General features: G+C 40.5%; 1 protein-coding gene across 4 annotated transcripts in view; it reads right to left on the reverse strand.

Moving 5' to 3' along the window:
• Positions 1-980: 980 nt before the first annotated feature.
• Positions 981-27764, reverse strand: part of LOC127957851 (protein FAM222A-like) — an 82662-nt gene continuing 55878 nt past the window's right edge. For 3 of the 4 annotated variants that reach the window (XM_052556552.1, XM_052556551.1, XM_052556550.1), the window contains exons 2-3: positions 25021-25178; positions 981-4204 (exon numbers count right to left, since the gene is read on the reverse strand). In XM_052556552.1, coding sequence (XP_052412512.1) covers positions 2745-4204; positions 25021-25126 — 1566 coding nt within the window. In that variant the 5' untranslated portion in view covers positions 25127-25178 and the 3' untranslated portion in view covers positions 981-2744. Of the gene's footprint in view, positions 4205-14525; positions 14674-25020; positions 25179-27764 lie in introns of those variants that run through there. The other variant, XM_052556553.1, reaches the window with a different exon arrangement.

Raw genomic sequence — 27764 nt, forward strand, 5'->3', positions numbered from 1 at the left:
CATGCCATAAACACAAGATGCAGGACATAAAACTCTAATGTGGCTAGACAAGAAAGAATTAGGAACAAATAGTTATTTCAGTTCGAGTTGTGACAGAGAATTTTGGGAATGTGAATTGAACTAAATTATATGATGACTTGTTCTTTTCGCTCAAAAACTGTGCATTTAATGGTAGTATTACCTTTTAAATTTGCAATTTTATTCCAGCATTATCATGAATGTAAAAAATACAAAAAAAAAGTAAATTAATTAATTAATAATAAAAAAAAATAATTGGACAGAACGGATTGTACAAACTGCATTTACTTCAAAACCTGACTACTCAATACTGATTACTAATCCAGGGTAAAGTATAAGGCTACATTTACATGACATCGATGTAGTCAAAAATGGAAAAGTTTTTCACTTGCTTTTTATGAAAGTTTCACGTATACACAACAGTGATTTCAAAACGATTCACATTTAAATATATCTACAAAAAAGGACAAAAACGCTGTATTACGTATGCCAGACCAGTAGTTGGCACTGTAATCTTGCATAATTTGCATATCTACATACCTAACACATTCCACGCACGCGCATGACGTCAGCATTTTCAAAAATTACCTTATAGGGTGTTTACACAGAAGTGAAAATGGTGCAGTTTTCAAAAACCTGACCTTTGAAACCTGTTTTTTTTTTATTTTTATTTTTTTTATGTGTTTTCAGTCCCCAAAACACCATTGACTTGTAAAGGAACAGGCAAAACACATAAAAAGTTTCCAGTTTTTGGCTGAAAACTTTGCTGTGTAAACAGCCCCTAAGTTGTTGACTAGGATTAAGTCAAAAATTACTATATCTCTGTTAGTATAAAGTTAGTATATCTCTGCAAGAACTCAGAAGAAATACATTTTCCATCAGCCAAACAGTTTCAGTATGTGCATGAAAAATTTCACTTTTGTAATGCAGACAAGGTCAAAGCAAAGATGTGGAATTCTCAATAAATTCTTGAAATCATTTTATTTGAACCTCAAAACAAGACGGGAATGAGTATGTGGTACATTGGGAATGTAGACACAGCTGTACTTTTACATTTTTTTTTTTTTTTGGTGTAAGCTCAGAGAAAACAAAATTGTTAATACAGTCATAATAATTGCACTTCATAAATCTAGACTGTAGCCAGCTTTTTGCCTTCGCCAGAAATCCCCGTCGATTCTGTTGAGTTGCTAAATTCAATTTACCGGTGAAATTTGACTGACAAAAGAAATGCTAATTTAATGCCAGGGACCGCTGTGCCCATCCAATTTTTCTTTATTTCCCCCTCTCTGTCCCACAAGGCATTAGTCTTCTCAGTAATCTAAGTGCAGTACATTCACAGGAAAGTCACAGTCGGAATAAATATTTCAGTGTTGAGACAAAGCTTACTAGGGTCTCAACCCGGCTCGAAACCGCTAGCACAGAGCTGAGAAAACTGCTCCTCTCCTTTCACCTCTGTTTGAGAGAGGCAATGATTGTTTTTATCCTTTCAAAAAGAGGAATGGTAAAGTGACACCTCTCTGGTCCTCATTTAATGGAGTCACATGCACTTCGAAGCTTTCGAAACCATGAGGGAAGAGTTGTTTGATCCCTAACCAATTGAGAACAAGATTTCCAACAACAGACGGCTCATTTTTAGAATTCCAAATTAGATTTTTTTCGGCATGTCAGAATAAGTTTCTATGACTGAAACAGACCTGATAAGCCTAATCTTGTTAATGAGGGCGGTCTCATTTCAGAGCTTTCCAACAACAGGTTACTTTAACATCTGCTTATGTGGAGAATTGATTCCAGTGTAGGTAAATAAATGAGTGTTCTGTTGTTTAGCACTCTGTGGTGGTTACACCATGAGAACAGCAGAAACATATACTGCAGCCAAAGGAGAATAAAATAAAAAAATTAAAGACCTTTAACGAAACATTAAAAAAACCTAAGCATTTTACACTCGTACTCCCTTAGCAGCCAATGCATATTATATACTACAAATATATATTTATATAAAACAACAAAAATAGGTTCAAGTCTTCAAGTTCTTTAAATACATTATATCTGAACGTCTAATTTCCCTCAGACCTCCCAAGACTTTCACACATTTTTACAACCCAAGCAGTGCAATTTCTCTATAATATCAAACTACCACTAAGGTTTTCCATTTTATCCATTAGCATCACCTAAAAGCACTGATCTAGTTGCCTTTTTGGTCTTTGAAATTCTGTAATGCGTGCATACCGTTACCTCTTACAGTGTTTTGTGAGCACAGGTTCAACCGTATTTTTTACAGACAAGCGTGGTGCTTTAAGACCATCATCTTCATCGCGCTAATCCAAACAATTACTTGGGGAGGAGGCCGTTTTTACTTCATTGAAACCATTGACTCTCACCAAAAATTAAAATATTAGTCTGATGATAAAATAATTCAAAAGGAAAAAAGAGAAACAATTGGAAAACAACAACAAAAAATCCCTCTTGGTAAAAAGAGAGAAAAGAATCACAGAATCCACATTTAGGAACATTCCAATTCCCAGCTTGCAATTCTCTCCCAGCTCTGAGCCGAGAGGCACCGATTGGCTTTCCAGCATTTAACCAACAGTGTTCTGATCCAGACTTCCCCCCAGTCTGCTTTGAGCAGGATCACCCAACTCCACTGCAAATCTAGGCAATGGCAACAACTGCAGTTTGTGATTAAAGATTTTCCAGTCGCTCTTTATATTGGTCAGACCAGTCTCTTCTTATCTGTAAACAGGGAGGCGGATGTGTGCATGCTGGTGGTCCAATAGTCTCGGCACAGACACAGTCTCGTATCCCTTCCCCAACATCTGCTCCTTGATGCAGGGAGGATGGATGTCACTGATCAGGTATTCCAGTGACTGCAGACTGCTGCTCAACACTGACGTATTACATAAACTCTTACTGGGCAAACTGCAGCACAGACCACCCGTGCTGTCTATGGGCAGGTGATGATGATGATGATGTTGATGGTGGTGGTGATTATGATGAGGGTGCTGGTGAGGGTGGGGGAATCCCAGCTCCCTGTGTCCTGTGACCGGTCCACCTGTGGTCGTAGCTCCTGGAAGCTCCTGTGGGTTGTAGCAGTCGCTGTCCGGAGTCACCAGAATGCTGTTCCATGGCGGTGCAAAGTACTGACCGACAGAAAAGTTCCCATGCATCCCCACACAGTTCAAAGGGGAAGAGCTGACCTTGTCTAGCCCACCCCCTCCGCTCGTACTGGCCGTCATCGGGTAACCTCTGGAGGAGGACACCTGCGCCCCCCCGAGCATGATGGACCCACCTGGGGCGCAGGTTTCGGGCGACTTACTTATAGCGCCTCCACCTCCGCTCCCTTCGCTATACATCCTTAAAACCGCATGCTGCTGCTGCTGTTTCTGCCACAGGAGGTAGTCCATACCTTCAGGATACACCCCGGCCTTCATCACCTCTCCGTTCTGCCCTGGCAGCACAGTCCCTGAATAGGCCATGTTTCCCTGCGGAGCCACACTAGTCACGTAAGTCCCCCCCGAGGAAATAGCAGTGCCCGGTTTGGATGGACTGGGGTTCGGAGGTCCTGTCGACACCCCATTCTGACACACCTGCTGCAGAGCCTGGGCCTGGCAGTGCTGGTTGATCTGGTAGATGATGCTCTGGATGGAGGGAAGATTTGACTGGGGAGGGAGGTTCAATCCTCGCCCCCCCGCAACAGGGATCACAGGACCGGCCACAGTGACGTTTGGGGGGACCGCCAGAGAGGTGGCCTCTGGTGGTTTTGGAGGCCCTGCGTGGTACACAATCTGTCCGTGGCAATGACCTAAAGTGCTGCTGTTGGGAGGCGGATAAGGAGCTACTGCTATCTGCGCTGGAGACAACTTAGTCCTCCTGCCCTCTGAGTTTTTGAGGACGCCCTTTGTGGAGTGTGCGAAGGATGACGAGGAAGATGAGGATGACGATGAAGAGACCTTGACAATCGCTAACAAACCCTGATAGCCCCCTGTGTGGAGGTGTGGGTAGGGGCTGTAGCGCTGTCCGGTGGTATCGTATCCGTTCACAGTCCGGTTAACGTGCTTGTGTTGTGGGACCCTGATGTTGGTGGGGAAGATCTTGATGGACAGAGGGCTGTTGGCCGTCTTCTGCGCGTAGGCATCCAGCTCTGCTGTGCTGGGGTAGCGCGGGGAAGGCATTGGGACAGTCAGCTCACCTGCAAGACAATAAAATATGTATGAAAACCATGAGTCAGAGTTACAGCCCACAACCTATTTGTCATTTGGAGCTTGAAAGCTACCGGTCACCATCTAATTCATCAGCGGCCAGCACATTCTTCTAAACAGACACGATTCTACATACCGTACTTGTGTGCACATCCCCATCCTTTTTAAAAGAGACAAGTGTGGTAAGCCTGAATGAGTCAGTTCAAGTGACTAAGAAAATAATAATACAAATTTAATGGCACAAACCCTAGATGTGTATTTCACAAATAATGTTAATATTGAAAGTTTTAAATTCACCCTGTCTATAGAAACTATTTTATTCCTCATCCAGTCCTCTCTCTCTCTCACTTTATATTCCAGTGGAGGTTTATCCCTGGATAAATAGCTCTGTTTTAACTCGAAATCAGGCACCTAAGGCATTATTAAACCAGCGCTTTGTGAAATTAATTTGGCCTCGCTATTGTTCAAAATTGGGTTACCCTTGGAGACGGAAAGGAGAGCGAGCAGGAAGTGAGGAGGATAAAAGACTTGTTTAATTGCACTGACACATTTGAGATTTATAAGTAGCACCAGTAGGTCTTAGCCTTGGCCAGGCCAATTTCTCAATTATTCAATCAGACCATCTCCAAATGAGGAGACAGACCTACATTACCCCTCCCATGAACTCCTGAAAACTCCACTCACTGGGAATCCGTAACCGGGTTTTTTCAGCTTGTACAGAGAAAATGTGAGACAGAACGTACTGCAAGAGCTTTGTCATAAAACAAGACTGAGACATCCATTAAAAACTGTGCTGCGAAACTGACTCACTCCTATTAAAACGCAAAGACCCACACGTTGGGCAGGGCAGGAAATGATTTTTTTTTTTTAAACAATAAGCCCTTAATGTCTCCGACAGCAAGACAGAGTATCCTTGTAGTTGGACTCTGTTTTGGCTTGATCAGGGTTTTGAGTCCGGCCTTTTCAGACAAACCCGGGGCTCTTGGGATTCTGAGAAAAATGACTTGGGAAACAAGAGGAAAGAGCTGCGAGAGGCAGCACAGAGGATGAGCGGAGGTGAAGGGCCGTGGTGAGATTGGATTTAAATGACATTATTCAGGCAATTTCATGGCTACTTAGTTCAGTGCTACAAAAAGGCAGAGGGGGAGCAGGCAAAGCACTCAATTTACAAGTGATAAATCAACTGCCACAAATGACTAGAAACCCTCACAAAAATTATATTTTAAGGAAAGCATATTTCTTCATATCTGCATATTTTCTGCTTGTTTTTATCATTCTGACTAAATTTAAACTGCCACAAATGACAGTGTCAGCAAATGTCAGAGTGGTTTTCCAGAACTCCGGGATCCAGCTGTGAGGAAGTTGTCACATTTCTGATTGTCACACATCCTTTCCTCTCTAGCTTCCAAGCTGACACAGGTCAATCACTCAAGCAGCTAAATCTACATCATCCATTGCTCTAAGCCCTTAAAGTCTAATAGCTCATGGTAAAAAACAGTGGTAAAAAAGAAAGAAGTGATGTGATTGCAGAGTCAAGAAAACAAACATTTGGCAACAACATACGCTGTCATATCTGCAGAAGCAGCTGAAAAATGATAACATTTTGTTTGCAAAATAGTTAAAAAATCATTAGAATCAATGATAATGTCTAAAATATTATAAACAGTTTCATTAAAATGAGGCACTAAGAAATACTGTTTTTTGCACTAGTGTTTATCTTGAACAATTAAGCTGAAGGAAAAAGGATCTACGGAATGTCAAATAAACATTTCTTTAGCTGCTGCACAACTTTTCCAGTGGACATAGCATATCTGACCCATTCCCCGTTCCAAAACAATTTTATTTCATGTATATTTATAGGATGTCTTGCTTGAGTGGCCTGCCTCAGAACACAGCATTTCAAATGGAATTGGAACCAGGGCTCCAGAGAAGACCAACAAATACAAAATTGCATCCAATTGTGCTTCTGCTGCTGCTGTTGTTGTTGTTGATATACACCTCTGTTTGGGATCTCTGTCATGTGGTGTGACGCTACTTCTGGGTTTTTTTTTAAGACCCCCTATAAATGAGTTCACAATATTGTTTGTTGCTTTTATTTGACTGTCACTGTCTGAACTGATTGGCACTTATTTAATTTAATTTATGACCACCTTTTTATGGATACAGTTTTTTTTTCATGCATGCACCACTTTCCAGCTGTTTATTTAAAAATAAAAGTCAGGTCATGTTTAAGGCAACATTTGTGCATAAATCTAAACAAACCCCAAAAATTCACTGTCTCAGACCAGCTCTTTTATGTCTAATAAGTCTTTTTAAAGCATTCCTGAGGCTACAGAGGTCTGTAGAGTGTTTAAAGCGCGTATGTTAGCTGGCATCTTCTTGGGCAGCGGATGAAAGGATGCTTGTCTCCGCGCTGTCACAGTCTAATTGGAGGTGTTCTAAATGGGTCAGATGAAATGGGGGCTGTCGAGCATCTGTCCAGCCCATGCAGGGCCAGCGCAGGGGCCGACACTTTCAACTCCCTCGGTGACAGCAGTGCCACGGCGCTTTGATGTTTCCCCGACAGCCAGCACAGAAGGGTGGGTGGGGAGGGTGTGTGCGTGTGCCACAGTGTGTGTGTGTGTGTGTGTGTGTGCGTGAAACAACTAAACTGAGATTTTCCTCACTTCATTGGATCCAGAGTGAAAAAATAAAATAAAATACTGGATTTCAAAGAGGCATCAGTGGTCCGTATGCAAATAGACTTGCCAATTTTCTGATCTCCCTTACGTAAGGAGGGGGGTCGGACTGGGTGACTATCTTTGATCATCACATGGTTTAATTAAGGAGCCATGCTTTGCCATGTCACTCTCCCTTAGCCTTCTATCTCTGTACTCCCTTCACTCCATCTCGCTTCACCAAAACGTGCTAATTATCATTAAAGCTCAGCTAATACGGTTGCTGCCATGTGTTTTTGGGTGACAGGTCCATATTTTCCATTCCTAAACTGCTCTGTTGAATCCTTTCGTACAAAGGATAAAGCCACTGTTGCAGCTTTTCTCTCAGTGTCCTGCTCTTGTTTGTCAACAGGCAAAAGCCTCCAGCGCCCGACCTGCCATCAAAGGGTTTCACACTTCACAGGCCACGGGGATTAGAGGCCTTTCAGACCCATAGAGAGCTGCTCCAACCCACAAAGGCCTCTGGCTATTACAGCAGCTATGAGCACAACGGTGGAGAGAGAAAGAGAGGCGGACAAAGTTTTAGTATGCAGCCATCACTGATTTTCTTTAATGTAACTAATGTAAAGTGAGTATTCAAAACACAGACATAGAAACCACCTACTGAAGAAATCATCTGTTGCAACTAGTTGTTAACCTGCATGTTGGCGACACATCAGACACAAACATATTTTTGTGTATATTGACGATACTGCCTACTCCCTCGACTAAAGATTTTTCTGGTCGACTGGTCATCTGCTCGAGTTCACAGAGACGGCAGAAAGTGCATCATGTTTGCTTTCATTTTTTTACAACAGCGCATTTTGCTGTTATTTTGAGTGCACACAAATAAAACTAGAGTCTTTGCAGATATGAGAAATGTGTTACTCTTATCTGTGTGACCGAAAATAAGTATTTTAAGAGCAAGTGAGCACACCAGTGCCTCCATCTGTCCTGCAGTGAGCACTACACAGGCATGATAGGTGAGCATTTGGGTGTTCTGCCCAGAGGTACTGTATTAAACACTAGCCATTAATGATCTGTTATTCACAGACTGCGTGACTTCGCCTGTGGATTAAACAAATTAATTTTGATGACTGATAAAATTTTGGTCAACCATTACTCTTCTGGTTGACTAATGATTAGACGACTATTAGGGGGCAGCCCTAAAGATACACTCTTCATACATAGGCCTGTCACGATAACAAATTTTGCTGGACGATAAATTGTCCAAGAAATAATCGAGATAAACAATAATATTGTCTTTCTAAGACCAATTTCAATGAATATAATGATAATGGAATAATAAAGCATACAGCTTTTCAAAGATCAATAAACTTATTTTATTTTATGGCAGATTCAAAGCAAGAAATACCAATGTGTTGACTTTGTGTGGCTTAAAATTAATAAAACTTGTATATTATATTATGTTTATATGCCAGTTAGGGATGCTCATATTGAACGTTTAACCATTAACCTAAAGTAAAAATTTTGACCGATGAAGGGACCCTTCACATATCACGTCTTTTGGGCTCTTAAAGCTGCAGTCGGTAACTTTTGACGCTCTAGCGTTTAATAAACAGAACTGCATGCATCTTGCGGAAGAACATTGTAGCCGGAACTAATTCTCTCTGTTTATGTCTATGAAGAATCACAAAGGTACTGGGTTACTCCGCTGAAGCAATCTAAAATAGTCCGAATATAAACACTTATTATAGGTGTACTCTAGTGATTCAGGACAGGCTGAAAACACAGTTTGGAACATGGATTCATGGTGTACTCACTTATTATATACATTTTGTAAATCTTGAACACAAAAAAAGTTATGGACCGCAGCTCTGATTGGTTGTTTCTTAACGGGAGTGATGGGTTTCTGCAAATGGCAATAGGAGCACTGGGAGGAGCCAGAGGAGCTTGATTTTTTCACAAATTATCTGTCTCATATTCTACTGTCAGGACATAATGACAGGTTTAACAAATATGTAAAAAAATACATTTTTATAAAAGTTACCTACTGCAGCTTTAAGTTTGTTTTTTCAAATGCGGTATGCGCGCTCGTAATGGAAGCAACGCGCACGCACGTGGTGCGACGCTCTCATTTTTTCCAGGTGCATCCGCACCTAGTTCAGCTGTTCAGAATGAAACAAGCGCACCAGGTCATGTGACAAGAGCCAACTCAATCAGCTTCCTTCGGGGTGAAATTCCACGTGGTTTTTTAAAAACGGGGTGCACCAAAACACTACCTTAATTTTTTTTATTGTGCGATTAATTGATTTATCGACTATCGCTACAGGCCTAATCATACAGTGTAGAGAGCTTCATTGGTTGTAACGGGAGATTTTTTTTTCAAGTGCAGATTATGTTTGATAATGTAAATGTCCTTTGCTTGTTTTCTGTAGCTGCTGTTATTCAAAGCAATGGTAAGCATTATAATTAATAATTTACAATGTTTTTATTAAATTGTTGTCACGTTAAATACAAATTCAGTAATATAAAAAATATTTTAATGACATGATATCCATATGCAACATGACTAAAAAGATTTGTGTAGTTCATAGATTACACTAACATTAGGCTGCTTTTAGCCATACTCTGGAGTAAATTCACTCACAGACTATGAAAGTAGTCAGAAACTATAAAACGATTAAATATAATATAATGAATATTAATACACACACACACACACACACACCAGATGGGTAGATGCTGAACTTTCAAACAAGACATGTTATCTCACACTTCCCCCTGCCCAGATATTACACTAACATTATCTGTCACCTAGGCCATCTCCCGTGTGAGAGCGAGTGTGAGATCTTTCATCAGCTCAGACCTGCGTGACTTATTGGTGCTCAATGTCTCTGATCACGCTTGCGAGCACAGCACAGATGGCGTCCTGTGACAAACAGACACGTACACCTAAACACACGCACCCACATGATAAACTCAATAACAGATCCACACAAGAGACATGTTCGCAGCGTGAACACACCACATACGCAAACAAAACATACTCCAGTAAATAGGCAGACGTGAAACCACATACACTATCACACACACCGGCTCAGTGGAGTGAAGCATGTTGTGGTTGTTCCTATTTGCAATATGTATGTGTGTGACGTGTATGCTAATGTGGGGCAGGAGTTCTAACAGGTGTCTGCATGGGCGACAGCCTGCAATGCCTCCTGGGCAAAATGCTTCAGACTTGCTACATCTCGACATGCGACAGCCTTGTACGGATTAATTATTTCCCTTGAGGAAGGCAGCAATCCATTCCTCGCTCGCTCACAGAACAGGAGCTACTGTGTGTGTGTGTGTGTGTGTGTGTGTGCGCTCAATCCCACAAACAGTGAGAGCAGGCAAACCGAATTACACCGGCCCTGTCCTGTCCATTTATTGCAGATTATTCCTCTTCACTTTACAGAAATGATCCATCACATCCGCTGGCCGCTTTGATGCTGCACGTTTACCAGCAATCTAATATCAGTGCTGTCCTCAGCGAGCGTATTCAGTCATGCATTGTGCCTTTTTCCTCTTCTGGCACAAGGACAAATGATCCCGTCCTGCCAGGCACAAAGCGCACCGAGAGGACGGGAGGGGAAGATTGTGGGAAGCGGGATGGCAGGGGGATAATTAGCGGAATGACCTCTGTCCTTAATCACTCACGGCTGGCACTGAATGCCCGTGTGTCAGAGCGGCAGTTTTCTAAATGCCATCTCTCATTACCACCAACGCACACCAACCAGAGAGGCTCTGCGCACACACAAAAACACAAAAAGACAACAGGACCTGATCTCCGCAATCTCCCTGCCATCCGGCAGTAGCCTCGAATGGCAAGTGGACACCTGCAGGCTGGAATGGCTGGTATTGGGGCAAGCAGGGTCAGGAAAGAGCTGAGGGTTCAGGGGAAGCCATAAGGAGATCGTGCGTCCTTCACGCTGCCTGGACTGCCCTTGAACGAGCAGGCAGTGTGGAGGAGGCATAATCCTAAATACTCAATTAACACTACTCTAATTAGCAGCAAGAGCTCTGGGTGGGGGGCATCAGAGGGATATAAGTGAATGAGAGTGGGGAAAATTGTTTTAATCGGCTGTGTAGGCCGTTTATTCACTCTTTAAAGCAATGCATCGATGTAGAGAACGAGAGAAAAAGAGAGCGAGGGGCCAGATGTGTGCAAGCATCCTCTGGGAGGCGTCTGCAGGAAATGATGCAGAGATGAAAGAAAAACTGTGGCACAAAATAACTGAATATTTTCAGAGTCACATTTACAATTAACCCTACCCAAAATATCAACTTCCCATGAAGTACAGATGACGTTGTACACCTCAACCCTATAAATATGTGAATTGTCTGTGACGGTTGAGAGGTGACAGGATAACAACAAAAAAAAAACCTTTGAGATGTCCAGCCGCATCGAGCATGCTTGCAGAAGCGGGAGAGAAGGGGTTTATCAGCCGCCGAGTTTCAACAGAACAACGAACACACACAAAACCACATCAGCCTTGGCTCAACAAATATGGGTTGTGGCAAGGCACAGATAAACAGGAACTGATTCTCAGAAAAACACACACATACACTGTCAGAGGCAATGCAACATCCAGCAGGTTCACAGCACCCCCCCCCCATCAAAACCTGACCTGTTAAAGCATATGAGCGGTCAGCACAAACGCTTAGACAGGAACAGCCATCATCTTTATGTGCCTGTGTGTGTGAGACATCTGACCCGGCTGGCAATTTTGGGCCAAGTCCAGTTTCTTTTCCACTGTAGGTGCCTGGACTCCTCAATGTGATTTTACATAAACTGCACAATTGAACAACAGATGGGCTGATTTCAAATTCACATACTTATGAGTGTGAAAAATATGTACTACAACAGAGATATGACAGTATGTGTTTGAGTATGTAGCAAGAAGAAGGTATGTTAACCCTAGAACAGACTGTAATTTCATAAAACTGCATTTTCATAATATATCAGAACTCTGAATTTGTAAACTACTCTTAAATGCAACAATAACATAATAGGTTCATTACATCATAATGCATTATAGAGGGTATTTTAAACAATATTATAATGTCATGAAACTATTTTTTGAAACATTTATTGTTGAATAGTGCGTTTAGTTTCACATGCCATTTCTAAATTAACACAGAGCTTTTAAAGGATTTCTTTTTAATATAGTTTTAGCGTTTCATTTTATTAAATTTACATAAAAATAGCATAGAATTTAATATCAGCCATTTATTGGTAATCTGCCATGATAGTTTTAATATCGGTGCATCTCTAAAAGTGGTCACATTTACCTTTGCATGGCAGAATTCTGCTGGAAAAATGCTGTCATCTCAATAAGAATCCACAGAATTTTGTGGGAGTGAATATTTTTCAGACTCCTAATCAGATTTCAAGTTTACTGAACTTTTAACCAGCAAATTAACCTGGAAGTAACCTCTAAGTAAGCAATGGATCTAATTTCCCTGGAAAATTTTGCAGAATCGCAAAGGATTGTGGGCAACATTACCATAAAAAAACACACAAATAAAAACGTGGGGATGCATCGAAACCCGTCAATCAAAGGCACTAATGGAAATTTCGGCGGACTGGAAGGCGCTTATCCAAATATTGCATACCATGTAGGACAGATAATATGCAAACAGGATTCAGATTTGTCCTGGTTAAACACACAAAACAGTCAAAACACAACTCATGCATGCCATCCCCAACACAAGCAGGGTTTTATGTCACTCTAGCAGCAGAATGGTTTCATAAAGTGAGACGGTGGAGTGAGCGAGCGAGTGTGAGGGCCTTCTGGTGTCGTTGTATTCTAAACAATACCTGCCTGTTGCTAATGGACGTGTCATCTGCTCTTCTCTCACAATGATTACTCAGCGATTACTAACCCAGGGCCCCAGTCACCGTAACAACCGTTGCCGGCACAATGGAACCCTGAATGTGGCAGCTGTTTGAAGCTCTACAATTAACCCAGCATGCCTCTGTGCGCTTCTCCGGCTCTAATTGAGTGGAGAGCTAAAAGAACGCGGCTGTCCTCCCCCAGACCTCCTGCACCGCAGGCTCGGGATCAGATCTCTGCCCCTCTCAAACACACACTAATGACAATAATAGAGCAGGACTGTGGACCTGTCTGTCCAAACCAAGAGTGCTACAGAGAGAGACATCTGAATATGCATAAACTGCTAAAAATAGGTATGCTAACGATTCACAGTAATTGCTAAAGAGATCATTGGAAAAAACAAACAATGCCAAGGTGGGATGAAGAGAAATTTGGACAATACTTTTATTATGGGAAATAATAACTGACAGATATAATCTGTCTGTCAATCAATCAGTTAATTAAAAAATAAAATGCAATAAATAAAAACCTGCCGCCTACTCGAGCTGTCCTCTATGCAATGACATAAAGAAGTACTAATACACCTACACTTATAAAAATAAATGATCCAAAAGGGGGTTTTCGGAGTTATGTCATAGAAGAACCATTTTTAGTTCCCTAAAGAACCCTTTAGTCAAACATTTCCTAAAAGAATCATTTTTCTTAGCATGTAGAACATTATCTAAAAACCTTTTTTCCACTATAAAAGCCTTTTTGCAATGGAAAGGTTTCAAGGATGTTAAAGGGATAGTTTATCCAAAAATGAAAATCCTGTCATTGATTACCCACCTTCGTGTCGTTCTAAATCCGTAAGACCTTCATTCATGTTCAGAACACAAATTGAGATATTTTTGACGAAATACACGAGTTTTCTGACCCTCTGTAGACAGCTTTCAAAGTCCAGAAAGGTAAGAGGAACGTCATTAAAATAGTCCATGTGACATTAGTGCTTCAGCCTTAATGTTATGAAGCTACAAGAATACTTTTTATGAGCAAAAAATAAAAATAATAATAATTTGTTGGTAATTAAGTAATTAATGACTACATTTTCACTTTTGGGTGAACTAACCCTTTAAAGGTTCTTCATTGTAATAAAGATTCCAAAAATAAATAAATAAATAAATAAAAAAACTAATTACATTTCAGGATGTCCACAATGAACCAGCACACATCCATGTCAATGACAGAAATATGACTTATAAAAAAATGTGGTCTGTTTACGTAAGGGTAAAAACAATAAAAAGCAAGTGTTGAGTAGACTGAAATGGAAAAGCAGCCCAAAATGTAATCTAATATTTAGTTAAGGCCACACTTGGCTCCGAGCTTAATCGATTCATTTCCTGCTCTGCTCAGGGTGAACTGGCAAAACATATTCTTGTTACTTAGCTAATTCCCCACAGATACCAGCGAGTACCCAATCAAAGGTGAATCTCAGAGCTAATAAGTGCAGGGGCTCCGAGTCAAATTAAAAAGCACATGAATAATACGCCTGATACTTGAGATCTTCTCAAAGGAAATAACATTTAAGGCAATATCCACCCGAAGAAAGCACATGGAGTTTTCATTTACATTACTCTTCAGCGTGACACCATTTAAAAGCCAATTCCAACACTTTAATTCAATGAAACGACGCACATTGGAGATGCTCTCTTCTCGGTCTCTGTTTGGTTTCACCTTCACACAAACACACAGTCCATGTCATTTGAAATGTCTGGAAATCTCTACTCACTCACCACTATATACTACTCTGCTCCTGCTCTCTCATCTATCTCTCCATCTCTCCCGCTCTCTCTTTGAGTAAGCCAGTTTCATTGGGGGTACTTGCCGACTGGAATCACCTCAGGGCAAACACTTTATTATCTGCGGTCAAAGCGTCACTACAAATACCATTCTACACACACAAGTGTCACTTTGCATTTGTCTGCTCTCTGCCTGCATAGGGCCAGCAGAACCAGGCTGCCTGTACACACACACACACACACACACACACACACACAGAGAGAGAGAGCGTGAGAAAACAGCTTGTATCTGCTTAAACACAGAAAAAGAAAAAAAAAATATATATATATATGTGTGTAATATAAAGTGCATATATATGTAAAGTGTGTGTGCGTATATTATATATATATATATATATATATATATATATATATATATATATATATATATATATATATATATATATATATATATATACATACAGTATATATACAGTATATATATATAAACATACATATGAAGAGTTCATTTGCAAAAACAGTTAATTCTGTTTTTAACAATTTTCTAAAATCATGTTTTTTTTCATTGTCCATTCCAATAAATCTCTTTATTAAATTGAAGTTTGGATAACTAAAAACTACAGCTAACAAACACAATACACAAAATATACAACATAATAAAAAACATGATATTTGAAAATTTATCGTTTTTTGCAAATAAAATATATATATAAGGATATAATAGTGTTTACAACTGTACAAATGCAATGTTTAAACATGGATCTCATATATAGGTTTTTTACTCTTTGTGTGTTTTGTGGTGCTTGTGAGCTTTTTGTGTTGCTGTTTTTGTTATTCAGCACAGAACAGCTTTTCTCTGCCCTCCATACCGTGGGAGAGAGCATGAGGTACGAGAGATTATAAAGAAAGATGAATAAGAAATACTCTGAGCTTGTAGCAGCGAGAGGAAGATAACAAGCGCTGCACTCCCAGAGGAGAACCCCACACACCCCATCCACACACTCTCCTCCTAACGCCTCCGAGAGCCCCTCTTCATCATCCGCAGCAGCGGCGACAGCAGGCAGCGAGCGCCGTCCTCTCCCTGCCTGTGTGGAATGCTAACCGTCAGCACACATGTCAGGGGCATTGTGGGACGAGAACTGGGCGACTTTGTTTTCTCTCACACTTCATGCCACATGGCTCGCCGGCGAACGAAAACGGCACAGACAGAAACAGAGCAAACGGCAATGGAAAAGCTTGTACTGCACTTTTGCATTGTTCAAGTGTGTCAAAACCAAAGCAGTTATAATATAAACAGCTTCAGAAACTCACTGCAAAATAAGCTCACAAACATTTAGAGTACATTCAAAAATGTGATTGCAGATCTATCCGTGATTCCATTTGTTTTGCAGATATTTGTGTTAACATGTTTTATCTATGTGGTGACTCCTGGCTCAAGGCAAATTCCTTGTATATCAAACAACTTACGAAGCTATTTTTTCCCCATAGTCCTCCCTTTACTTTGTCCTTATTCTGCCCGCCAACACACAACATGCCCCACTCCTCTCAGGATCTTCAAATGCAGTTTTGTAGAGGTTTCTCTATGGTGAGGTCTGATAGCCACCCATGAAGAAACAAAACATCAAGCGGACCATTTCACTTTTATACAACAGACTTGTCGACTTGAATAAATCCCTCATGTGCGTTAGCATTTCTGGGGTCACAAAGTCGACAGCGAGGACAAGCCACTGCTGGATCCAAACATCTTCCTGGGAGAACGAGAACGAAAGGAGAGTCACAGACATTTGTAAATGACAAGTGCCAAATAAAATAGCCAGCTGCATGATTTCTTCTTTTTTTTTTTTTTAAAGGAATACCCGTGTTACATACAACTCAAGCACTATCGACAGCATCAGTGGTATTTTCTTTTTTTTTATATGTACCTCATTTTTGTAAAAACAAACCAAATATGTAAAATAATACATGTACAAAAGAAGTCTAAGGAGCTATTGATGTACAACTTGTATTTAATCCAAAATATTCTTTTTTTATTCTTATAAAATGTTCTTCGGTTGAAAATTAAAAAGAACCGAAAGAACTGAGGAACAAACACTCCGTCAAATAAAATCTTGGAGAACATCACAAGCTTCTTGATAGAACTGAAGATAATGAAGAGATAACTAATAATGTGAGCGAGGAAATGAAGAAAAAAAAGGTTCAATTTCGCTCGTCTCTGATAAGATGACCTCGTTTCGACTGCAAGATTCATATCAGGAAAACTTTTAGAAATAATCATTCATGCACGCACACACACACACACATACACACACACACACACACACACACTGCAAGATTTGCACACATATGCACAATGTGTGATAGAGAGACAAATCAGAAAATTAGGCTGAGATTAGGAAGACGAACAAGATCTCAGAGGAACAGATAACAGAAAGACAGATCTAAGGGTGTACAGTATGTGTGTGTGAGTGTGTGTGTGTGTGTGTGTGTGTGTCCTGACAGGCCGAAGGAGATCTCACAGTGCGAGTCTGCAGGTAAATAGAAAAAGAGGGCTGCCTGCAGCTAGCCTGGAGCAAGTCTCAACCCTTCTGCTCTCTCATTTAGGAAACAAGGTCTCCACTGCTTCGAAATGAATATTAAACACCCGACACACACAAGCGCTGGTAAAACCACATTAAGCCATTGGCCACTGAGCCATAAGTCTGCATGCTAGTAAAAATATCACTAGACGGCCAAATAACTAAAGGTATTGCATTTGCACAAACAAGACACAAACAAGATCTATTTTCATTTCCAACACTTGTTTATTTAGATCTAAACATGTCTTTGTTTGCTTTTTGACAGTGTGTCTGAGAATATTAGACCACAGAGACGTGTAAGGACAGGAAACAAGAAACCCAATCAAGCACGCAGAGTCTTTCATACTAATGCTTCTGATACTAATTTGCAAGAGAGGCTGTTAGCACACACACTCTCTTTACCCAGAGGACAGTGAGTGTGTCAGGCAGGCTATTCTAATTGATGTTAAAGGTCCCAAAGGAGCAACAATGTTAGTTTAGCACGTCGTGTACTGTCTGTCTTTCTCTCTCTCAGACACACATAAACCATGTGAATATGATCGGTCCGTCTTTCTTCACTAATCTCCTCTTTCATAACGCATTCAATAAGAGAAGCAGATAAATGGATGGAGAGACAGACAAGAGAAATGGACAGAATGCAGGGAGTTAGACGATGAGAAACATATAGAAAAGACAGAGAGTAAGACAGATGGTGAGAAATATTTATAGAAAAGATAGAGGACAGATATATTTAAACGACAAAACCAGCCTTAAGACACTGGTGTTTTTTTTTAGCAATAACCAAAATAATAATACACTGTATGGGTCAAAATTGTAAATTTTTATTTCATGCCAAATATCATTAAGATATTAAGTAAAGATCATGTTCCATGAAGATATTTAGTAAATTTCCTACCGTAATATATCAAAACGTTATTGCTGATTAGTAATATGCATTGCTAAGCGTTCATTTGGACAAATTTAAAGGTGATTTTTTTTTTTTTCCAGTATTTAGATTTTTTTGCATTCTTATATTCCAGATTTTCAAATAGTCGTATCTCAGCTAGGGATGCAACGATACCATTTTTCAGAACGATTCCATCCGATACCAGCAAAAAATTTTTTTTTAATAAAATCTACTGAAATATTTTATTTAAAAATAAAAGGGAGTAAGTCTAAAATCTGGTAAAATGATACACATTGCTATTTGTATTATTGTAAAATACATTCATGAAAAAACAAGTATATACATTTATATAGAAATATTAAAGACGTTTCTTTGAAATATGTAGAACAGTAATAAAGGCAGCAACATATGATAGATAGCACAGAAAAAGAAAGACTATTAATCCTCTTTGATTGAGTAGAAAAGTATTATAATACTAAAGGCGTCAGAGCGCTTATGCACATCCTGTGTGCAGAATGATGAGCTTGAAACACCATGGAGTCAGAGTGTGCAGGCTGTGCAGCCCTCCGAGTCCACATAGAAACCTGCTCGGCTCGTGTTCATCTTCAGTTCTCTCTTCACAGCAGTTCAGTCAGTGTACTGTTTCAGTTAATGAATTACTCGGAGGGATTGTTAGCCACATTAAAAATGTAATTAACTAAGTAATTTGTGGATTAATGCTAACTGTGGATGCGAACCGGTTCAAACGATTCAGTCCGATTTGGAGAACTGGTTCACTAAGACGAACCGGTCAAATCAAATGATTTGTTCGTGAACCAGACATCATTAGTACGAAGGAAAGAGAAATTGATACATAATGTATTAAATCTGTGCGTTAGTTTAATGAGCCTTTTCTTTGAACAGTTTTCAACCTCTGTTACTGTGCACTCTTGAAGAGAGTTTCATGGTTTTGACTGTAGTAACCGAACGAGACACGCAGTTTGATTTCTGAACGGAGGATCACTGACAGCTGCAGTAGAGAGAAGAGTTTGTGAACGTGAATTTAATGACTTCAATATTAATCTGTACCTCACACTGAACTATGTAGCAGCTTCAGAACACTTGAAATATTTTCTCGAAAACGTTTTGATGCTTTATAATAATGTTTTTGTGCCTTCCGTGTGGCTCAACAATAACACAATAGTATACACAGGATCGGATTTGGATCCGTCTCGTCTGTCCGATACCCGATCCGCAGAAAATGCCTGGATCGGAGCCGATACCCATCCCGAGTATTGGATCAATGCATCCCTAATCTCAGCCAAATATTGACTGATCCTAACAAACCATACATCAATGGATCAGTTTTAAAAAATTGACACTTAAGACCGGTTTTGTGGTCCAGGGTCACATATAGAGAGAAATGGAGAGAAATATACATAGACAAGACAGAAGGAGATAGATAGATTGATAGATAGACAGAGATATATGCCTATATAAAGACAGAGAGTTATAGAGATCCAGACAGACAGACAGACAGACAGATATGGACAAATAAGACGGATACAGACGGACAGAGAGAAAAAAGATTGATAGAGATCGAGATAGAAAGAAAAATAGACAAACAGAAGGTCAGTCAGCCAGACAGAGAGTGATTAATAAATATGAGATGGAGACAGGCAGATATCACAGTGTGTGTGCTCATATTCTTCATCTTCTGACCTGTCTCTCGACCCCCAATGGAAGGTCAGTCTCCGAGTGTGATCTCATTTCCTCAGCTGCTCTGGGAGCCCTGGATCCCCTCCACCTCTTCCTCCTCCTCTCCTGCCCTCCCTCTCTACCTCCTTCCAACCCGTTCATGTACCTGGGAGGCTCATGCGCCAGCTTACAGGGCATCTCGCTTTCGTCTGCCAAAGTCACGGCAACAGCCGCTAGCATACCAGGCCCCCTTCCCCACCCTGCTCTGCCCTCTATGCCAGTGGCACCCAAAGCCCTAGGATGGGCACAGAATAAGTGGAAAGGCTGGTGGGTTCCCAGCAGTGCCCGGAAATGAACCTTAGGGTGTGTCTGCAGGTTGCTGGCAGGGCGATCGGCCAATTGTAACCTTGGGTAGCAAAGAATACTGACTGGATACAAACAACAATAAAAAAACTCTGATTGTCTTTGCCTAGTCACTTATTGACATTAATGTGAATGCTCATTGCACATCATGAGCAATGAAAGCCCTAAATGCCTCAGAATCATGACATGGAGGGAAAAAAATCCAAATCTGTGCAGACACAGGGCCTGAGGGCAGCTGTCAATCAATGTAAAAAGGTGAATATGGGCAGATTAGAAACTAAGGCTAAAGGTGACCTTTTAGTTGGCCTTGTAAGCATGTTTAAATATCTTGTGCAAATGTGATTTGTTTTCTGTGTGGGGACCCCTGCTGGACTGGAGGAGCAATGCACTGCTGAAACAAAGACATTCTGGCAGGCATCAGCATTTCATGACCCTTCCACAACCCTTAGCCATTAATGTGAGAACTAAAGCTCAGTCCAATTCTGACGTCTTGTCAGTATGGTACTGACTTCTGCTTCTCATATGGTTAAAATCTTTCCCAACGGGCCTTCAGAGGTGATAATCTCTATCTACCGGATTGGATGTTGTGACCCTGCAAATGATGTCACAGTGCCATATGTGCATCTGATTGGCTGCCAATACCTGCTGTGCTTCAGGGTAGAGGGAGAAGAGTGTTGTGATTGGACGTGAAGCACTCACCTTACACAGGTGAGTGTGTGTAACTGATCATGTGTAACATTAGCATGTGTAACATTCAATCTACATGAAGGAGAATAGAAAGAAAATTAAAATGCATGAAAAAGGCAAAGCAAAAGGAGGAAAAATAAACTGGAGCAAAAGAGTGGAAATAAGCAAAATTAGAGATAGTAAAGAGAAAGCAAGAGATAAAAATTAAATCATGAGCAAGAGTGAACAAAAAAATTTAGATAAAGAGAAAAAAAGCACAGAAAAAAGCAAAAGAGAGAGAACTAGAGTGAACAAGAGGGAAATTATGAAAAATAAATGAGTGAGAGAAAAGCAATTTAGAAAAAGAATGAAGTAAAGAATTAGAAGATGAGAGTGAATGAAAAAATAAAGAAAAAAAGAGTGAAAGAGAGAGTGAATAGAAAGAAAGAAAAAAGGAAAGTGAGACTAAAAAGAAAGAAAGAAAGAAAGAAAGAACAAGAAAGCAATGAAATTTAAAAACCAGGAATAAACTGAGTGTGAAAAAAAGGGAAATAAAATGGAATAAAAGAAAGAAAATAAAGTGAAAGAAAGAAAGAAAGAAAGAAAGAAAGAAAGAAAGAAAGAAAGAAAAGGGCAGGAATTAATGAAGGAGTAGGGAATATTCAAAAGAACACAAAAAAGAGAGTGAAAGAGCAAAAGAAGGTGTGAAGGAAAAAACGAGCTACGAAAGCAAGAAATGCAGAAAAGCACCCAGAATGCATTGCAGAGGTCAGTGTTGGAGTGGCTGTGATGTGTCCGGCCCGGTGCTCCTGTCCCCAGGGTGCTCAGTGATGAAGGGGATCTGCCCTCCGCTCAGACTTTCATGTCGCCATCTAAGCTCCTGGCAGACAGACGCTGGCGGGGGGCTGGACGACAGCTACAAATGTCACCCGAACAGGGAGATTTAATTAGGAACGACAAGCCCTGACGCGCAAGAGTGCCGCCACATACTCCGAGAATTTAGGCATGCTGAAAGCGAGCGGCTGTGATTTATAATTTAACTAATGCTTGGCGTTTCTTTTTCATTTCTTGGCTAGAAGGGGGAAAACTCAAAAGGCCTCCTCACTGAAGCAAATCTAATACGATATTTTTAAGGGCAGGCGGTCAACGGCTTTTTAAAAAGCACGTAGCTCGCTCTCTCTCTCTCGGTTTCTCGCTACCTCCACTTTGCAACTCGCCTGAATTTCGCTCTCGTTTTTTTGAGTTCTCTTTCTGCTCAGACAGGGAAAGAGGTGTGATAATGAAAACAACCTCCTTTCCTATTTCCCGCCTCTCTCTCTCGCCCGCTAAGCTCCATGCACTCTGGGGAAATTGATTGTCTGGCGAGGCGATCTGAGCACTCGCAGCTGATGCTGGAGCCAGTTAAGTCCCTTTTTTATTGAGGGTACAAGGCATTTTTTAATGGGAGTCGCATCAATGAACTGTACAGCACTCAGCATCTGCATGCAGAAGGGGGCTTTTACTTTATAGTTATTTGAATACCCTCCCAGCTCCTCTCACTCTACTCATACCAGATCTGAGGAGGACAGAAAGCAGAAACCCATCCACCTCCATCATCTCCAGACAAACTGGCCTCTCTCCGTCCAAAGCCTGACACCTGTCTGCAGCTCCAGACCAGACGGTGCAGTCCATATATACTGAAACCACAGACACTCTAATCAATGACACACACTAAGGTCTTTTACTTATTGTTATGAGCTTGTGCTTTACTGTAGCCATCTCTCAATCCAAAGCAAATGGACGCCAGGAAGAGTGAGTGAGTGAGTTTGTGAGACAGAAAGAAAAAGAAACTGTTCTTTTGCTATTGATTTCAGCCTCAGACCCCTACCGACTGCTTCTCAATAAGAAGTCGAGAAAGGAAGCGGCTAAATCCTGCTGAAATTGAAGGGAGGGAATCAATTTAAATCAAGCATGGCGGTCTCTGTTCTTTCTTTTTTTTTTCATTTCCATGCAAAATCATTGATCGATGAAACTTCTTCATCCATTCAACATTTATACCTCTGCTTGGATTGTCAATTCATCCAACCACTACTTCATCAATCCATTTGCAGCTTTTTCAATCATCCACTCATTCATTCATTCATTCAATCATTTACTTCTTCATCCATCCGTTTGCTCATTCATTTTGAATCCATCCAAAAATGTTCATCTATCCATCCATTTCTTCACCCATCCACTCATTAATTCATTCATCCATTCTGCTCCATGCATTCATTCATCCAACCATCCTCTTTTTTATCCATTCTTCCTTCCTTCTATCCACCCACCCATCCATCATCCATCCACTTTTTCAATTGTTCAATCATCCATCCATCCGCTTCTTCATCCATTCTTTCATCCATCCACCCTTCAATTATTCCTTCAATTATTCATCCATTCTATGCTTGTTAATCCATCTATCCACTCATTCATCTACTCATTCATCCATCCATTCACTTATTCAATCATACATTCATTCATTCAACCTTTTGCTTCTCCATCCATCCATCCATCCATCCATCCACCTGCCTGTCCATGGATGAATTCACTCACTGATTCATTTCTATTGCACCAGTAAAGTTCTGTCACTTCCTGTTCTCAAAGTTCACTCTTTTACAAAACATACACGCACACATTCTTAAAACCTCACAACAGAAACATCTCAGACAACGGCAGCAGGTGCCCATGGATGTCTTTCCCAAAACAGCCGTCCCTTTGACCTTTTCCTGTTTGTCAAGAAGGTGAAAGCAGAACGAGACCAAGCTGATCAGAGAGCAGCAGGAGGACGATGCCATCCTATTACCTTTAAGCTGCTCTGAGCTTAGAGCTGAACCTAAGGGACAGTGGTCAGAAGTTCCTCAGCTCTTCTGCCTGTCCTCACCGTAATCAGCTTGTGCATGTGGAATACTGCCACGCCAACAAAACAGAACCGAAAGCATATGGAATGTTCTAAAAGAAGGACATCCCCCCTCTTCCTCTCTGTTCTTTCCTTTCTTCTCTCCTTCTCATTACAGGAAGAGCTCCCTCAGTTTAAGTCTAATCTGAAGCTTAAAGCAGAGCCCTGGGATCTTTGGTTGGAAAAAAACAACATTTCTTTAATCTCAGAGCCTGCCAGAACGAGATTTGTCAGTCTGTACAATTCCTACAGACCCTGAACAAACATGGACGTACACATGAAAATGTACACAAATATACAGTGTGGCAACCTGTTCTACATGGTTTTCTTGTGCATATGTGTGAAACCGGCTTATGGAAAATGAGCAGATTTGTTTCAGCATGTGTCTATTTGCATACAGGTAAGTCGGTAAGGAGACACTCCACTGCAAATGTTGAGCTAACCTTGAGCTAGAAGACTTGAAGCCGTGGCAGGGAACCTCAGGAGTAAAGTCTTTAGTTCTCGCAGATTCAATGGTTATTGAACTATGAAGACAAACACTCTATAAATGATCCATATAAGGTCAACAAGACCTTCCACAGACATTCCACACAGAATTACACATAGACAGGTAGAGGCTGAGTTGAGTATAATGTACTAGAGCAGAGCAGGTTAAAGTGCACGATTCAAGCCACGATTTAGATTGAATGAATCTTATAATGTATATTTAATAGATTTGAATTTAATTTCAGTTTTCTAAAGACTGGTAAAAAAAAAAGGTAAAATAACTGTTGATATTTTATTCTATTAAGAGCAAAGCAACAGTAAAAAAAAAAAAAAAAAAAAGTAAATACTTTACAGCTAATATTTGAACAATTTGCTTTAGTACAAAGAGAATATAAAAGCCAATTCTTCAATTATTCAAGAGGACAATTGTATTTCTGCACCTCTGCGGCAGAGTACACTACAGTAGAGTGGAGTATAAATACTATCGGAGGGGAGAACAGACTCGAGCACAAGGACAAAAGCCAGCAGCACTCCAATCAAGGCTGCGAAAAACAAGATGTTAACTCTTTTTGTCTAAACAATGCCACTGTGTGTGGAGCGAAGCTTCTTGGGGCATGAAATGAATGTGATGTGAACATTTCAGGGGTCATGAATGTGCTTCATCACGCTGACATAAAAAAGCTTTGTTAATAGAACAGTGTGAAAGAAGAGTCTATTGTCAAAGTTCATTTAACTCATCCTCAATGCCGTCAGTGCCTAACTACACAGTCACATTTAATCATTCAGTCTGAGTGTTCGGTCCCATCAGAAGGAGGTAAATCTAATCTGCTGTGCCAGCAATCAGCAAGTTTGCTGTCGACCATTTGTATTTGTCATTTATGGTCAAATGAATCTAAAACCAGAAATCTAAACTCTGCTCACATTTGCGGTTGACGTGTTGCGTTGGCTCAAGACTCTTGCTGTTGCTGCAGACGGCCGTGGCGTGCTGGTGCGCAGGGTTCTGCCTCCTCTGCAGACAGGCCAGCATGACTGCGCAGACGCAGGTATGATTCTACAGACACTGGTTTGCCGAGGCCGACCTGCAAAATGAAGAAAAAAGTAATTGTTACTGATGTAGTCAGAATAAGCAAGATGTGCCGGAATTACACTGATTTAGATGGAAAAACAGTATTATAAAAGTCATTTGAGAACTGGAGGTTATAGCATATAAAATATTTTTTGAATTAGAAAAAAAGTTTAATATTGAAAGTATTAATAAAGTTATAAATATTTAATGTTTTTAAAATAATTAATACGTCTAAATAAAAGTATTAATAAAATTACATATTTCTTTTTCAAAATATTTTAAAAACTAAATGAAAAAGTTTAAATAATAAAAGTTTCTTTTTCTCTCTGTAATTGTTTGCTAAATAAAAAAATTAAGTTTCAACAGCATAATAATAAAAGCATTAATACAATTATAAAAAGTTTAATTTTAAAATCACAAATAAAAATTAGTGTAAATAACAAAAGTAAAATTACACTTGTTTAAAAGCATAAATAAAAAACAAGTTTAAATATTAAAACTAATACTTAGAATTTAAAATAATGAAATAAAAGTGTAAAATAAAATAAACTTAAATAGGAAAAGGCAGATTCAAACTCGCATGTGTCAGAGCACAAGCACCAACCACTAGGTCACGGCTCAAATGTGTATACGTTTTTTTTTTTTTATTCAGTTCTTCAACTCACACCTGTGAAGCACAGGAGGAGGACACACACACACACACACACACACACACAGAAGTATGTAGGTTTAATGCTGCTCCAGCTGCCTCTCGGCTCCGTGGACTGAATTACAAACACACACCTGCTGCATCACATGGAAATCCAGCAGCCCCGTCCTTCCTGGCCATCCCACAGCACACATCCATCAACAGCCTATCACTTCCTTCAGTCACAAGAGGAATAAAGCACCCACCAATGCTCACAACACACACGGTAAGAACAAAACCCTGCGTTGACCTGCTGAAACCCTTCCGAGGTGTTTTTCTTTTTTTTAAATGATGCAGGTGTCAAAAGAGAGCCTGTCTGCAGTTCAGACAGCGACTGGGATGGTGTTTTGCCCAAAAAGATCTCGAGGCGGTTTCCAGGAGTTTCTGCTTGGAGTGTAAATGTCCATATTGTGTGTGGGTGTATGTGTAACATGCTGATGAGTCGGGAGGTGGGGCAAATGCCAAGCACACATCAGGGCCAGTGACGGGTGTAATCAATCTCCCCCCGGGCCATAAATCTCTGGCTGAATTCCTGCTCTGCCTCCCTCCATCTTCAGCTCTTTCGCTCCAGAGGAAGAGGAGAAAACAGGGAGCGCTGCCAGACAGGAGACACAGGAAACAGCAGCTCTCTTGGAGAACGTGTTATAGGACCATCTGACCACGTTTTAGGCAGCACTGCCACCCACCAGCCAACTCTCAGACTAGCAAAGACAGTCTAATGGGAAGTTTAAGGAACAATCCTGCTAGAGTAACTTTAGGAGAAATGCCCTGTTCAAGGGTTCCAACTTGCAAGCCCCAATGGAACTAGATCAGGACTTTGATTTCAGCACAAATGTGCAAACGTATCAAACTTTGTTTTACAGCACATCTGATTGCCAATCGTTAAGCATTTATATTGATGTCCTAGACAGCAAAGCTAAGAAAGGTGACAATTTTGGTTTAGTTTTTCTAAAATATGCTATATTACCAAATGTGTAAACTTCACAGAGGTTAGATAGCAAAACTTTTTATTGAAACATTGAGTGCTTTAACTTTGGCAGCCCTAAAATTCTAAAACCAAAATAAAAATGAAATAAACTGAATCTAGAAAGCTTTTGAAGAAAAAACTACAATAAAACCATCAGTCATCGAGTGAAAACTAAGTAAAATTAAGACAGATAAAGTGGAAATAAAATAATGATATAATAACCTTGGTGAGATGTTTAATATGGTTTGGCTAAGTAGGTAGGACATGTTCCTGGATCAATATCCTTGTTGTTCTGGAACAGCATTCGTATCAACCAATCAGGTTTTAGGATTAGGCTTACAGCTGGGGTTAAGGGCTTGTACAACATTCTTACCCCATCATCCCCCTGATTGGTTGGGTTCTGGGTTCAACTAGGGCTATAATTTACAGCTATGTTATGCAGCACCAACAAAAGATCTAGGAACATGTAATACTTGGCTAAATCAAGTCGTGCCAGAGGGCAACTGTGTTAATTACAGCTCTTTAGGTGGTGACGTGATTAAACTGAAGCAGAAACATCTCGAAGCTCAGCAAGAACGTCTGACAATCCTTTACCACCCATCTTGTCAGTCAGACTTTCAGAGGGAACGAATCTTAAACTGAAAACATGCAATCCAAGAGTGTGCTGAATCGCTCCGTTTTATCGACATGTGAAATCTGTGTTATTTAAAGATCGCAGCTCATCGGTAAACATCTCTCTCTCATTCTCCTCAATGGTTTTCTGTCACAGCGGGGGAATGGATTAGCCCTTCCTGAGACTGTGTTTCCAAAAATCTGCATGTGAATGCAAGCAGATGATGAGGGACTGAGCAGAGAATGAGAGCGAGACCGACAAGCGACTCAGGTCTGTCTGCCTGTCGATATTTATTTATAGCAAACAAGCATGCGCTTTGAAATTGTGCAGC

This window comes from Carassius gibelio, chromosome B5 (genome assembly GCF_023724105.1).
Source record: "Carassius gibelio isolate Cgi1373 ecotype wild population from Czech Republic chromosome B5, carGib1.2-hapl.c, whole genome shotgun sequence".
Classification (NCBI taxonomy): Eukaryota; Metazoa; Chordata; class Actinopteri; order Cypriniformes; family Cyprinidae; genus Carassius; species Carassius gibelio.